Source organism: Barbatula barbatula (assembly GCF_947034865.1).
Source record: "Barbatula barbatula genome assembly, chromosome: 2".
NCBI lineage: Eukaryota > Metazoa > Chordata > Actinopteri > Cypriniformes > Nemacheilidae > Barbatula > Barbatula barbatula.
The window spans coordinates 19160693-19175343 of NC_136767.1; the positions used below are offsets into that span (position 1 = coordinate 19160693).

Below are 14651 nucleotides of genomic sequence, written 5' to 3' on the forward strand. Positions count from 1 at the left end.
TGCTTGAAATATTTCACTCTATGTGTAATGAATCTATATAATAAATGGGTTTCACTTTCTGAAATGTGACAAAAAATGTTGACCTTTTTCATGATATTACATTTTTGAGATGTACCTGTATAAAGAGGTACGGTTGCAGAAAATGATAAAAGGGAAACCAGAGCCATTAAAAGTGCAGACTTCTGAACCTGAAGGATCAGAAAGGAAAGAATCAAATTATGCAAAGCTTAACATTAAATTTCATTCATTTATGTTCTGAGGTTTATTATTTGTTGCAAGGCTATTTTAAATGTTGCAATGTATTGCCAAATGGGTCAAGTTCAGCCACTAGATGACAGTAAAGAGCAGCCTAATAAATATGATAAATCTTTTTGAAATTTTATTTTGCAGTTGTGAGTACATCTGCTTTTACAATTACTTCAAATGACTTTTACAAACGAAAAGTAGTTCACTGGTTTGATCTCAGTTTTATTGCTTAATTAATGATCAAATTTAAAGGCATACTTTGCCTAAAAATGTAATTCTTTCTTCATTCACCCTCATGTCAATCTAAACCTGTATGACTTTCTTTCTTCTGCAGAAAACAAAAGAATATAGTTTGAAGAACGCCGGTAACCAAACAATGTTGGAACCTATTGACTTTTAGTGTATGGATAGAACGTTCGTGGGTTTCATATGTGCCTGTCTGCTTGGTCCGAAGACCGAGTTTTACCCCTGCTGTTGACTCGTGGACTTTTGGGAGGCCCCAGGTTTTCGCACCGTTTTCGGGGGTACTTTGGGCTGCTCAAGCTCCGAGGCGTTTGACTTGGTGCCCTCCTGAGTTTTGTTGAACACAAAAAAAGATGAGGAATGTAAAACAAACAGTTCTGGGACATTTTGACTACAATTTAAATGTTTCCTACTATGCCAGTCAATGGTGCTTCAGAACTGTTGGTTGCTAACATTATTCTAAAATATCTCTCTTTGTGTTCAACCGAACAAAGAAATGTATACATGTTTGGAACAACTACATAATTCATGACAGAATTTTCATTTTTGCGTAGAATATCCCTTTAAACACATATCATGACAGTCAGATCTGGGAAACGGTTCGGGTGTGTTAAAATGGAGCTTGAAAGCCTTCTAGTTTGTGGTTTAAATCGCAACACAAGGAAGAACTGTTCTGAGACGTGTGACTAGAGAAGAAGGGGCAGGGCTTGATTCTGACTTGATATGATTCACGGGGGAATGCTCTTTTGTTTCTAAAACACTGACATCTTAACTAACGCATCAAGAAATGTAAAGAAACTTTACACAATACATACACAAGGGACCAAAAAACAAGATGGATTAATGGCACAAAAGGACATCGGAGCGCATTAGTTTAGAAGTAAGAAACTTTGTCAAATTATTGTTATGCAAAATTAACTTTTATATTCAATGGAACAAAAGCATGGATGTGTCAAGTGAAGTACAATGTTGATGACTAAATGAAAACTTTCAAAAGCTGCATTCGCTGAACATTTTTGTTGTAGTCATACAAGGTTTTGGACTACAACAGTATCATTGTTGTCAGTCTGCTTAGGATTTCATTCCTGAACATGTACACCATTGCTACAATTTGTAGGACTGAAATGGATACAGCATAACAACAAAAGTAAAAGTAAAGCTGTTCTTTATTTATATTGCGATTTCTGATTAAAAAAATAATATTTTTTTAATGATATAACATATAAACACTTTTATTTTATATATCTCATGCATGCTAGTTGACAAAGATAAGATTTTTTTGTGGTAAACTCATACACAATATGTCGATGGCTGTTGTGGTGTCTCCATCTAGCTTGCGTGAAAAAATACTGATTGATTGCAAAATACTTTAACCACAATCGTCTTTAAGATAAAAGTTCCGGCCTATATGTAATTTTTACAAAATGTTGATGTCAGATTTAGTTTTGCGTAATACAGAACTGTGATGATGTAGGTTAAAAAATGCTTAATTTGAAGTTAAATCAACATAATCTTTGTACAATTTTGTCATAACATGACTTTTTCATGTTCAGTTATGTAGCTCAATCCACTCATGTTCGCCCTACATGAATTATTTGTATTGTTAACATATAATTGTTACAACTATGCAGAGAAACACTAAAGAGAAACACTGGTTAGGGTTTAATGTTCATTTATCTTTAAGATTTAGAGGAGTTTGTTATATTTTTAAGTATTGTGGTTACCATTGTTTAGGTAGTGGGCGGTAAAAGTTTTTAGCTTGAATATTTGTCAAGTTTGGTTAACTTCATATCTTGTTATAGATTAAAGAAAATGTTATGTCACATTAGCTAAAATACAGATGTGGAGAACATTAAATGAAAACATGAAACGTTAACATGAGAATCATATTTGTTTAACAAACATAAATTTGGCAACTGGAACATAATGAAATTATGCTTGAGTAAACATAACTTTATTATGTGCAACCGATGTACATAATATTTTCATCTTAATCCAACAAACTTTCTTTCAGTGCATAGCCAAACTCTGACTTGGTGCATGCCACGTTAGTCTGTGGGCAACCCGATGACTTTGGTCATTTCCTGATCCCACCCCCTTTTTAGTGCTTCCTGTTACCTCTGAAATGGTCTTACGATTATTAAAGCAGAAATGTCTTTCGGAACATCTTTCGGAAATACTGAAAACTCATTGCTTAACTTATCATTTAGTGCAAACAGTTTTATGTTTTATGAGATATGTTTAAGAGTTGCTGGCATGTTTTTATTTTGCTAGGTTAATCTAAACAGGGTTTAAGGGATAGTTCACCTAAAATTTTTATATCTGACATCATTTATTCACTCTTTCTTTTCTAAGACAAAAAAGAAGACATGTCTCTGTGCTTTTGTGTCCACACTATGGAAGTCAATGGGGGCAATTGTTGTTCGGCTACCACCTTTCTTCAAAACATCCTCTTTTGTGTGCTGCAGAAGAAAGAAAGTCAAACAGATTTAGAATGACATAAGAGGTAATAAATCATTTTTGGGTAAACTATCCCATTAAACGAGAAACTATGCAATAACTATATAAAAGTACTGTATATGTAAACCTGGCAACCGTCAACACCAATGTAAAAGTTTTCAAGCATGCATTCCTCCACACAAATCGCTTTAATATTATGAAGTTCTGTAAAGTGCATACAAATTTGTTTTTCTACAAAGTCAAAGACAACCGGTAGCCATGGAAACGGAGGAAATCATGTCTTCCGATCAACACGGACCTAAAACCCACTTAAGTATACGTTATGGTTCCATAAGCTGTGAGTTTCCAGATGGCGATACATCCTCCACACAGCCAACCGGCATCTCTCGAAGACGCTCGTACATCACGGTGGCAGTTCTCTGCTATATTAATCTGCTCAACTACATGGACCGTTATACCATAGCAGGTGAGCGCATCAATGACAACCGTTCACACAAGCTTCAAAAATCCCTTTATCATGACTAAAGTCAAACTCTGTTTTCTTTTTCCAGGTGTGCTGCTTAGCATCCAGAAGTACTTTCAAATTAGTGACAGCACATCAGGCCTCCTGCACACAGGTATCGGTTGGATTTTGTTGTACATTGCGACAGACGTGACAGCAAAAATGAAGAGAACATTGATTCGACAACAGCAGTTCCGTGCATCCTCAGGGAACCAATGGATTTTTCTGTCATTTTGTTAGCTTGCACCCCAGAGTAAAACACAAGCGTGTAAAATATGTTGCAAAAAAATACGTTGCAAAAGATGCAATCTGTCTTTATCTGAAAGCAACAGCAGATTTATCTCAAGTTGATATGAATCTGTTTGCAATTTCTTGTTGAGTCAGTCTCTTGTTTTTTCAAGTGAGCTGTATTTCACCAGTTACTACAGATTGAAATAGCTGGTTATTCTTCTTATAGCGTAGTGTATAACATGGCTTTATTATGCATCAGTTTAATTGTTACAAAGTCTGAAATCCGAATAAAACATTGGACATATATTAACGTATTTACAGTGTTTATCTGCAGCTTTATGTTCTTGGCACCAGTTTTTGGTTATCTTGGGGACCGTTATGACAGGAAGTATATCATGATTGCTGGTTTGATCGTGTGGCTCGTCACAACCCTGGGCAGCTCATTCACTGGACGGGAGGTACTGTAAAATAATGTGTTCATCAGAACAAATACATGTATACAGATTTGGAACCAATCGAACGTGAGTGAATGATGACATCATTTTCATTTTTGGGTGAACTATCCCTTTAAATCTCACCACAGCACTTCTGGGTTCTGATCCTGACAAGGGCATTGGTTGGAACAGGAGAGGCCAGTTACTCTACCATAGCTCCTACCATCATTGGCGACTTGTTCGGTGGCACGAAGAGAACCCTCATGATTTCTTTCTTTTATATCTTCATACCAGTTGGGAGGTGAAGTCCTTACACTCAACATAGATGTCCAATGTTGTTTTGAATTCTGATCCAATGTTACAAACAAATGAGTATAATATGCAATATTTTCTACTTTCTCGGTGCAATGACTGTTTTTTTATTTCTGGTATTTTTATTCACAGTGGTCTGGGCTATATAATGGGGGCAACAATTGCCAGCGCAACAGGAGACTGGCGATGGGCACTCAGGGTAAGCATCCAGTTGGATTTCCTAAAACTACTTCTGCATATTTTTGACCTTATTTGAACTTAAAGGTATGCTTAAACGTGCAGGTAAAAGTTTAATGCAATCTTTTTTTTCACTACAACGTGATTTGTGAGTGTTGAATGTGGCTGGAACATTTACGTTAAAAGGATAGTTCAACAAAAAGTAAAAATGTATGTCGTTTAAAACATGTATGTAATTGTTGCTTCTGTGAAACACAAAAGAATATATTTTGAGAAATGTGTTAGTGGTTTTCTGTCAAATGTTGTTTGGTTACCAACATTCTTCAAAATATCTTTGGATTGACATGAGGATGAATATATTTGAACAGAATGAGTATATAAAAACAGAATTTCAATTTTTGGCTTTAATATTATTAATGAAGATCATTACTCCAGATAAGGCCCAGGTCCCTCCTTAGTACCTGAAAAGTTATAAAAAAAAGGAAATGTATTGCAAATCCTTGGAACTTATTGCTACTCCTTAACAAAATTTACACCATTGTGTATCCACTCAAATCCCTAAAATTGAATTGTGGGTGTTATTGGTACTGTAGGTCAATCCTGCTCTGGGAGCACTGGGTCTGCTCCTCCTGGTGTTTCTGATTCCCAATCCTCCTCGTGGAGCAGCAGACGGACACACAGCCTTGGAGAACACCTCCTACATTGAGGACATCAAATACCTTCTAAAGAAGTGTGTTACTGTTTTTTCTTGTCTAAGTACTTGTAACTTCTACAATAATGATACTTATATTTGACATCTGTGCCCTCTAGTCGGAGTTTTGTCTGGTCTTCTTTTGGTGTGACTGCCATGGCTTTTGTCACAGGGGCTCTGGCTTTCTGGACCCCCACCTTCCTGTCACGTGCACAGGTTACACAAGGCCTCAGGGAACCTTGCAAAGTGGAGCCTTGTGACCCTTTAGACAGGTACAGCAAGTCTCCTGCTTTTTAATTCTCAAGGTTTACTGTCACATTGTTAAACATTGTCAAACACTGTCACGAACATTATCAAGGTTTATCACAATCTAGTTCGCTTAAAGTTTAATGTTTAGTTTAGTTTTTTGTAGCAACCTCTATTTTAATGGCTTATAATCAACTCCTGATTACACTAAGCAAAACTAGAAGTTGTTTATAGAACAAAAAACACCACGTTTGGGTACTAGGTGTACTATGATTGTATTTACTTTTATGTATTTCGTTGAGTTATAACAAAACGAAAGAACACACAAAAAAAGAATACAGTTTTCAACCAGCTATGCCCTTACCCTAGAATGTTTTTCCCTCTTGTCAGTTATATCTTTGGCACAATCACAGTGGTGACAGGGATTGTGGGAGTTTTTCTGGGCACCTTCATATCAAAGATGCTGAGAGACAGAGTGCCTAATGCAGACCCTCTTATATGCGCTGTGGGCATGCTCAGTTCCTCCCCCTGCTTCTTCATCGCCATCATCCTGGCATCCAAAAGCATCCCGGTCACATATGTAAGTCCTGTAAAGACAGTTCTTTACTGAACTGATTTCTTACAGATGTTAGTGGGACAATACAATTAGGATACTAGTGCCATGCTGGAGCAACAAGAATATTAAAGGAGTAATTCTTTACTCACCCTCTTGTCATTTCAAACTTTGTATTTGTGTGACTTTCTTTCTTCAGCAGAGCACAAAAGAAGGTATTTTGAAGAATGTTGTTAACAGCCCCCCATTCACTTGCATTGGCTACAATAGAAGTGAATAGGGGGCTGTGCTTTACTGTTACCAACATTTTTCATAATATATTTTGTGTTCATGCAGATGACAGAATTTTCATTTTGAATGTGAACTACTCCTTTAACATAAGTCCAAGAATTTTCTTTGTCCAAATAACCATCAGCACATCTTGACATCAGGATGTGTTATGCATCTATGTTGGTTTTCTACTGTATCTAAACATTTGTCTCTTTCGATGTTTTGATCTTTGTGCTGCATACAGACCTTCATTGCTATTGGAGAGACTTTGCTGTCACTTAACTGGGCTATTCTGGCTGATATTCTGCTGGTAAGACATATACACCCCGTTCTGCAATTTAAGTGTAGAAATGACACATGTACTACACAACAAACTTGATTGAAGTAATTAAATAAATCTGCATAAAAGTGAAATGTATTTTACGCCTTAATTTAGAAGACTATAACTTTGATATATTGTTAAATAAAATATACGTAATTTTTCACCTTTTTTAAATGCTTAAAAAGTAAACAAATATATTACAATAAAATTGGAAAAAATATATATAAAATGCCATTTTTGTACATCGTGTAGTATGTTGTTGTGCCAACTAGAAGAGCGACGGCGGAAGCCATACAGATTTTGGTCTGTCATCTTCTTGGAGATGCAGGAAGTCCATACCTTATTGGTTTGGTGAGTTTATTTTCATTATTTTAAAGTAAAACATAAGCTGGGTTCATAAACTCTACTTGTGCAAGTATTCTCATTATCCAGTAATGCTTATCACACATCATCTCTGCCTTAACAAACACTGTTTTGTGTGTCTCAGATCTCAGATGCTCTACTTAAATATAATCCAGATTCCCCAAGCTGGGAATTCCATCGACTGGAATATAGTGTTTATCTTTGCCCTTTCGTTGGGATCCTGGGCGGCCTGTTTTTTCTAATGACCTCTCTGTATATCAAAGAGGACAGAAAAGCAGCAGAGATGCTTGTGTCAGGTAAGAATAAAAACGTTATGATTAAAGACTGCCTAGTTATAAGACTCTTAGCATCTTAATACATTAATTAAACAGTAATTGAATCTAGTTCAAAGTACAGAATTACTAAGATGTATGGTAAGGACACACAATAAATACTGACACAAAGAAGATGATATTTAATTTATATTTTTGGGATCTTGTGATTGAGGTAGTAAGGTTGGCTAATCTGTCAGCAATGTGTTCATGTTTTAATTTCAGTTTCCATAGAAACTAGGCTTGTTTGTCTTTGATAAAACTTTTTACGTTGTTGCGGTAAGGACTCAAAAGTGTGGGACAGGCACATAAAATCTTAACAATGATCAGTAAATATACAAAACATGTATATTAAACTATTCTACTTGAAATAATGTCAAATTGTAATTCAATTATCTTATTGGACATATCTTAATACTGTGACCAGAGTTGTAAGACATGAACAGAAACGGTGTTTGAACCTATAAATGCAAGGTGTGTGATGACACTGTGAGCATATTTATAAAGTGTCATATGACAAATTTTGATATAAATCAAAAATTTCACTGCTGGGACTTAAAAGTGCCCATTAATACATTTAACATTTAAAAAGAAGCCAGGTATTAGATGCGATGTATTTTTATTCTAAGCACACCTCTTACCTAACACACCTAGCACAGATGATCACATTATCTCTGACCTGACAAAAGATTATAATGTGACCAAATCTAGGATGTGAGATGATGGGATCTTCACACAAAGTTCAAGGTTGAGTAAAACAAAGGCCTCTGTTGTCTGCTGAACATGTTCCATTGATGGGCAATACATGAACAGAGCATAATCCTGCAGGAAGTGTTTATATTCTAGTTTAATTCCATTATAGATTATACGTATAAAGAGACAAGGCATGCTTCGAGAGAAAAACTGTGAGATTATCCATTGATTTGTTACACACTGGTTCCTAGTTGCGGAGGTAAAACAGTTTTACTGCAGCGGTTTTTGTGCTTACAATCCTGTCAACAGTTTCATATTTTCATAATTTCAGTTAGGTTGCATAAAGACAAAAGTCACAGATGTTCTAAAGTCTGCAGAAATGAACGTCCTTTCTTTTTATTTTGTTTAATTCAGGACAGTCTACTGAACAACAGACAACATCCAGAGTCACCGTGACATAAACAGTCAAACAGTTCAGTTCATTCCACCGGCAAAGAATGAAACATGGAACAATGGACAAATTTAAGAGACAGTTAGTCACACATCAATGCGGTTTGTGTGACTCTTGAACGTCCTTTCCAAAAAACTGCCTTCTATGAATCTTTTTAAATATTAATAAAATGTATACATTTTTCCTGATTTATTTGAAGCAAAATGTTGTCACCATTTTAGACCATTTTTGCAGTACATCGGAGTACAACAAAAAGTTGAAATACTGTATGTGCCAAACTACAAAAACAGAAAATGTGCAAGAATTATTAGGCTGTTTTAATATCATTTTTTATCTTCTATAAAAAGCTTTTAAATAAATCATATAATTTCCATTGCTGGTACTTGTTGTCATTCCCGTAAAAAAACGTTAGGTGGCAGTACATGCATACGATTTAACGAACCAGTTTTCAACAGTAACGTTACATTCATACATTTTCTAGACTGCCAATGCATTCACTATATACAATTTTTATTGTTTGTGTTCTCAGGGAATCAAACCAAGAATATTTTCACTACTAATGCCACACTGCAGTATGGAGTACATTTTTACCTCTTTCTTTTACAGAAACATCATCAAATCATTAAGCAAGAAAAGAGTAATCCTACATTAATCATTATTGCTCCCAATATTATTTCTAAACACTGTTTTCCTTATTAGAGTGTTACTGTGGCTTCAGAACCCACATTTATCACCTTTGGGAGACCAGCAACACACTTATTAGTAAATCTGATAAAAGATAAAGAATCTACCCCTGCCATTTGCAAAGTCCTGTATTGTATGTTAAACAGTGTCATGAGCTGTACCAGCTTTATCAGCTAATACCAGTATTGCAGTCAGCAATGTTTCATTTATTGATTTATTTCGTATGTGGTGCTAAAAAAACACTGTTGATGTGTGATAACATGAGTATAGTGTCTACATAAGCCTAAGGATTACAAAACATAACAACCCTGTTTAGTAACCTTCCTCACATGGCCTCCACTCCAATGAAGTTACATTAGATGGAGGGTGTGTGTGTATTTCTATGCCTGTAAGTCACACTGCCTGTTTTGAAACTGGGAGCTGTCAGTCATCCGGGTAAACCCGGTGTCACCAGGGTCAGTGTCTAATGGCATGTTACATCTTAACTCACACACAAACAAGCCCTGACACGTTAAGCCACAAACCCTACTGACACATTTAAACCATAAAATAAATCTATTAAAATAAGTGCAAATATACAAACACAGACGTCCAAACATAATCCGAGACTCTCTTTACAGTTACAGAGTTGTATTGCATTATAAATAGACCTGTGACAACAAACAGGAAGCTTAAACCTCACTCTCTGGGTTTAAATTTAGTTCCAAGTTTAATTTAATAGTGAAGCATTCACTTTATAGTGAAGCATTCAAAATACGTTTCTGACACCTTGCCATGGTGCTGTTTTCCTGCATGAAAATGTGGAAAGAACGTAGTTATTTTCTGTGTAACGTCACACAACCTTCCAAATCCTTTCATAACACTGTACTTAAACTCATGCTATTGACTACAAAAGGTCAGGGTAGCTCTTTAAAAGCCATTGTCTTTTGCTAGAACACACGTCCACCTTGTTTTGTTGTTCTCATCTGAACTCTGTTTTTCTGACCTTGTGGTTGGAATTTTTAAGACGTTCTAGCGCCAACCCATTCTTCAGCTGCCGAGATGAGGATGTACATACGTAACCAGAACAACCATGAAAACCAGGAAACGTGCCCACAGACAGACGTGGACACAGACTCGTGCACAAGCCTACAATCTCTCCTGATAAACATTCCATTGGGGTAATAGCTCGATCTTTAATTAGGACACAATAGGTATTGTGCGCCCTCCCGGTTTCTGCCGACTTTATCTGAGCGTTTGTGTGTTTCCCATGATTGCCTGCTGAACCCTGGCAGGAAACTGTCACAATGGCTGATAAATGTACAGGCCGATCGATGAGAAGTGCTGTGGTGAGCCAGGAGGAGAGGGACAGATCGGACACGGTCAGTGTTTACTTGGAACGGTGTGCATTTCATAAGCATAGATTAGCACATGGTGAGGTAAGCATACCATGAAATATGAACACACATATAAGTCTACACGTAATCCAGTTGACAGTTACACAAACAATACATTTATGATATGCCCGTTTTTCTGACACTGTGACACTATGAAGTAAAAAATTATGAATAAAAAGCTGAGTATGCAACTTTACACAAATAAAGTAAAGAATAAATTAAGAATTCTGTTATGCAGTAAACTTAACAACAGTTATTTCATTTTAAGAGGGTCTTAAATGATGTGTTTAATTTGGCAGTTAGTTGTACTGTCCCAACACTACCAACAACTAATTTGGAGTCTCCAACTCAAACTTTAAAGCAACACCACCATCCAAACCTTAGTTTTTGCTCATTACTTTTCAACCATAAGTTGTGGAAACAAAATGTATCCTCTGAATCGTTGGCTCATGAAGAATGCAGGAAAATTGAGAATGAAAAAATATTTCGTTGGTTTGTTTCATCATGAGCACATTTTGTGTGCCTACTTTCTAAGTCGCTTTGGATAAAAGCGTCTGCTAAATGTAAATGTAATGTAATGTGTCTCTCACATCAATTTGACCACAGTGTCACCTATTGGTCAGAAGTTATAAGCACATCGATGTGGTTTAATTAAACTTTTTAACTGCTTTTAAAAGCTCTGCATAAGGGATGTCCACATATATTCCATTTGTATCCGTGTTGGGCTTGCTGTTTGCAGCTATATTTGATTTATGTGTTTATTATGGTTTTAACTTTTCATGCATAGAGGTCACTAGACAGCTGCAGTATCGCTGTCCACTCGAGTGGAATTCTAAAAGTATGTGCAAAGGAACAATAGCAATAAAAAAACACAACACAAGAAATAAATCATAAATTCAAGCAAGAAAGGGACAAGTATAAATCTGCAAATAAAAACTACTTACTACTACACTAATCACAACGCAATAAATATGTCCTATAAAAACAGAAATAGTGACTAAGATTTTTTTTGCAATGTAATTTAATGGTGGCAGTCTATGTTTCCCTCTGTAATTTGCTGTGTTGTTAATTCCATTGCCTTTAGCTTTGCTTATGTAGAATTATGATGAAATGTGGTGGTCGTAACTCACATTCTGCTTTACAATGCTGGAATTGTTGTTGAATTGCAATTTGTTGTGCTTCCATAACCTCTCCAGCGTCATGCTGGCTCATAGTAGCACATATCCTTCCTGATCTCAGACCAGTTTAAGGGTACTATATCCAGCCAGATAGGCCCCAGATGGCACAAGATGAAAGGGCCTCTATCAGTGTGTCTTGTGCCAGGGAGGAAGAGGCCACTCCCTGTCTTATCACCCTCGGCCGGAGAGGCTAATGACATCACAGAAGTCCTGTACACGCGTTTCACTGTAACACTCATCACACTGTCCTGTCTGTGCAAAGCAGAGGACATAGATGGAGTTATGCCAATGCCAATTTCAGTATCTATTTTTATAACTGTGTTAATAGCACACAGTTGTGAGGGTAAATCAAACAGGCTACACACATAAAGGTTGACACAGAGGAAGAGTTTATTGCATATGACATGTCCTGTATACATATACATAAAATATGGAATAACACACAAACACAGATTAATCATCAAGTGACCTCTTTGCATTAAAACAATAATAAACGCATAAATAAAATATAGCTGCATGCAGCAATTATGGGGTAAAACCCAAAAAGGGCACAAATGGAAATATAATCTCATCTTCACAAATGATAAATTTGTCATTTTTATTATTAAAATAATAACCCCCAAGTCTATTTTGTCTTCTTATAGTGGGTCTCTAAGGCCTTATGGGGGTTCCCGCATGCCCCCAGCCAATCCCCCAATTCAAGCATCGTATGTGACCCTGTCTGTGAAAACCAAGCTAATTTAACAGCATCAAAGTTTGATTTTAACCATTGATTTCACTCTAACTTAAATGTTTCACATGGCATTAGTCAGACAATATTAAAGATATCAAGGTTATAGTTTCACAGAATGTTCTTTGTGATGGATTGTGAAAAGTTCCCGGAAATGTAATAACCTTTCATCTGAAATCAAGTCCTCTTTTCTCACCTTTCACATAAAGAACACTTTTCACAATCCATTTCATTTCTATTAGACACATACAAAACCCACCCTATATCTTTTTCTCACTGAAAATTGCCTTGGAAGTTTCCCTTGGAAATAAGTTCCATTACTGAATTTAAATTGTGCCCTGACTCTATATCATATATGAAGAGCATGAACATGTATTTTCATAGAATAAAGCTGGTCAAAAAGATCTCATACATGTTAGCCCATACACGTTTGTCCATTTCCTCAATGATTCATCTGGTTTTATACTTCGTTCTGTATTAAGCTATTTTTACTCTGCTTGTATGTGTTTGTTTATATTCTTCTACTCTGAGACGTGCTGTGAATGCGCTGATTAGGTTGCTTACCGTCTGCTAATGACCGGCGGATGCCTAAAACTCCTGACAGGATTCACGTCAACAGTGCTGATCTTTGATCAGCTATCAGCATGTGGATTCCGATTACTGCTGCGACGGCAGCTGAAGGAAACTGTTCTCAGAACGAAAGGTTTCGGTGACGTTCATGTTTACTGCAAAAATATTAATTTGCAAATATATGCCAACACGCACTGTTTACGCCCCTTAATGATATTTGTTAATAATAACTGGAAAAGAAATTAAATACCAACAAAGACAGGAGAGGCTGGGTATGTCTAGAATCAATCTGAAATAATGATATACTGTATAAATGACTGCATTAGGCATAATTATGGGTTTAAACTGGTTGTGTGGGTATTTTTACTGTGCATTTATTAAAGTGCATATCAATTATATTATATTTTTGTTGATTTGATCATGTCTCAAAATAAAACATTTAATATTATTCAAACTGAACTCTATAGAGTATATGACTATAGTCACATACAAATGATATCTGAGTCAAAATGTTTAAGTTTTGAACTGAGGTGTAATAGTCAGAATTAACCATCGCACACAATTTCCAACCTCACTATCGCAGACTTCTCTCAAAACACCTTGAACTCCCTTTTAAAAACTTGCTTGATCTATTAAAGGCTTTCTGACAAACTTTATGATCTGTCGGAACAACTTCACTTTCATATGAATTCCACAAATGTACTTTTTGGTATATTTAACCATGTAATCTTACATATCACTCTTTGGTGTTCCAATTGCCAATCTTTGGTGTAGCATATTCGCTATTTTCTTTTACATTTTGTGCAGAGCACATTAAAAGAGCAGAAACCCAAAAGAATGAGGCCAAAACTGAGGTCAAGCCCTTAATCACACAGTATAACTGTGGTGTGTGTTCTCCCATGTATTTAGCATTCCTGCATCCAAGTGGCCTTTCTCCTTTCTGTATCACCCTCTTTCTCTCTGTGTTCATGCCGCCATCCAGAATACAAACACATAAACATAGGGAGTAATTACAAAGGACACAGTGACTAAAAATATTGACCACCGCTGAGGTCGGGTTGCACTGTGCCTCCATTCCATTACTAAATGTAGCGCTCTGTAAATTTGCTGAAGCATGAACTTCTGAGATAATACAGACAAATAAAAATAAACTAACTGTTTACGGAATGTCCCTTTGAAACCGTGCTTCAGGTTTTGCTGAGCTAACCTGAAATGTTTCTTTCTTTAACACAGTTTTTATTTTAAGAGGGTCTTTAAACGGTGTAAACTAAACTAAATCAATAAAACAAGGAGTTGCTTTTTGCACAGTAAAGCTTATTCCAAGTTTTTACCAGCTCTGTGTTTGCAGCCTTTGGCACATACAAATCGTGCACACACGCACACACACCACACACAAACACTGTCTGCATGAATCATACACACAAACACTTTCATTACAGCCTTATCGATCATCCTCCTCTCGTTCGTCCAAGGGATTACGACTTCAAAGCAGTTCCCCCTCAGTGCTTCTACTAGAGCCTGCCAGACAAAAAGAATGCAAGTAAAATACAAGAGAGAGAGAGAGAGAGAGAGAGAGAGAGAGAGAGAGAGAGAGAGAGAGATCATATT

The 14651-nt window shown here is 36.3% G+C and overlaps 1 protein-coding gene across 3 annotated transcripts; it reads left to right on the forward strand.

Moving 5' to 3' along the window:
* The first annotated feature begins 1198 nt into the window (after positions 1 to 1198).
* spns3 (SPNS lysolipid transporter 3, sphingosine-1-phosphate (putative)) lies at positions 1199 to 8877 on the forward strand. 3 transcript variants are annotated; one of them, XM_079451164.1, is made up of 14 exons: positions 1199 to 1369; positions 2845 to 2995; positions 3189 to 3415; positions 3501 to 3566; positions 4004 to 4140; positions 4266 to 4417; positions 4561 to 4627; positions 5199 to 5335; positions 5416 to 5568; positions 5933 to 6122; positions 6610 to 6675; positions 6940 to 7038; positions 7175 to 7346; positions 8469 to 8877. In XM_079451164.1, the coding sequence occupies exons 3-14, from the start codon at positions 3208 to 3210 to the stop codon at positions 8513 to 8515; spliced, it is 1494 nt and encodes a 497-aa protein (XP_079307290.1). In that variant the 5' UTR covers positions 1199 to 1369; positions 2845 to 2995; positions 3189 to 3207; the 3' UTR covers positions 8516 to 8877. The 3 variants fall into 3 exon arrangements, 2 of the variants coding, with proteins under 2 accessions (XP_079307290.1, XP_079307291.1); XR_013786323.1 differs by lacking the exon at positions 2845 to 2995 and having other exon boundaries at positions 1238 to 1369; positions 6960 to 7038; XM_079451165.1 differs by lacking the exon at positions 2845 to 2995 and having other exon boundaries at positions 1238 to 1369.
* The last annotated feature ends 5774 nt before the right edge of the window (positions 8878 to 14651 follow it).

Bases quoted from the DNA above. Each gene is read 5' to 3' on its own strand.
- spns3 (XM_079451164.1), top strand. From the start codon at position 3,208: ATGGAAACGGAGGAAATCATGTCTTCCGATCAACACGGACCTAAAACC. The intron at 3,416-3,500 runs GTGAGCGCATCA...TTCTTTTTCCAG, and splicing joins GGACCGTTATACCATAGCAG to GTGTGCTGCTTAGCATCCAG. The intron at 7,039-7,174 runs GTGAGTTTATTT...TGTGTGTCTCAG, and splicing joins GTCCATACCTTATTGGTTTG to ATCTCAGATGCTCTACTTAA.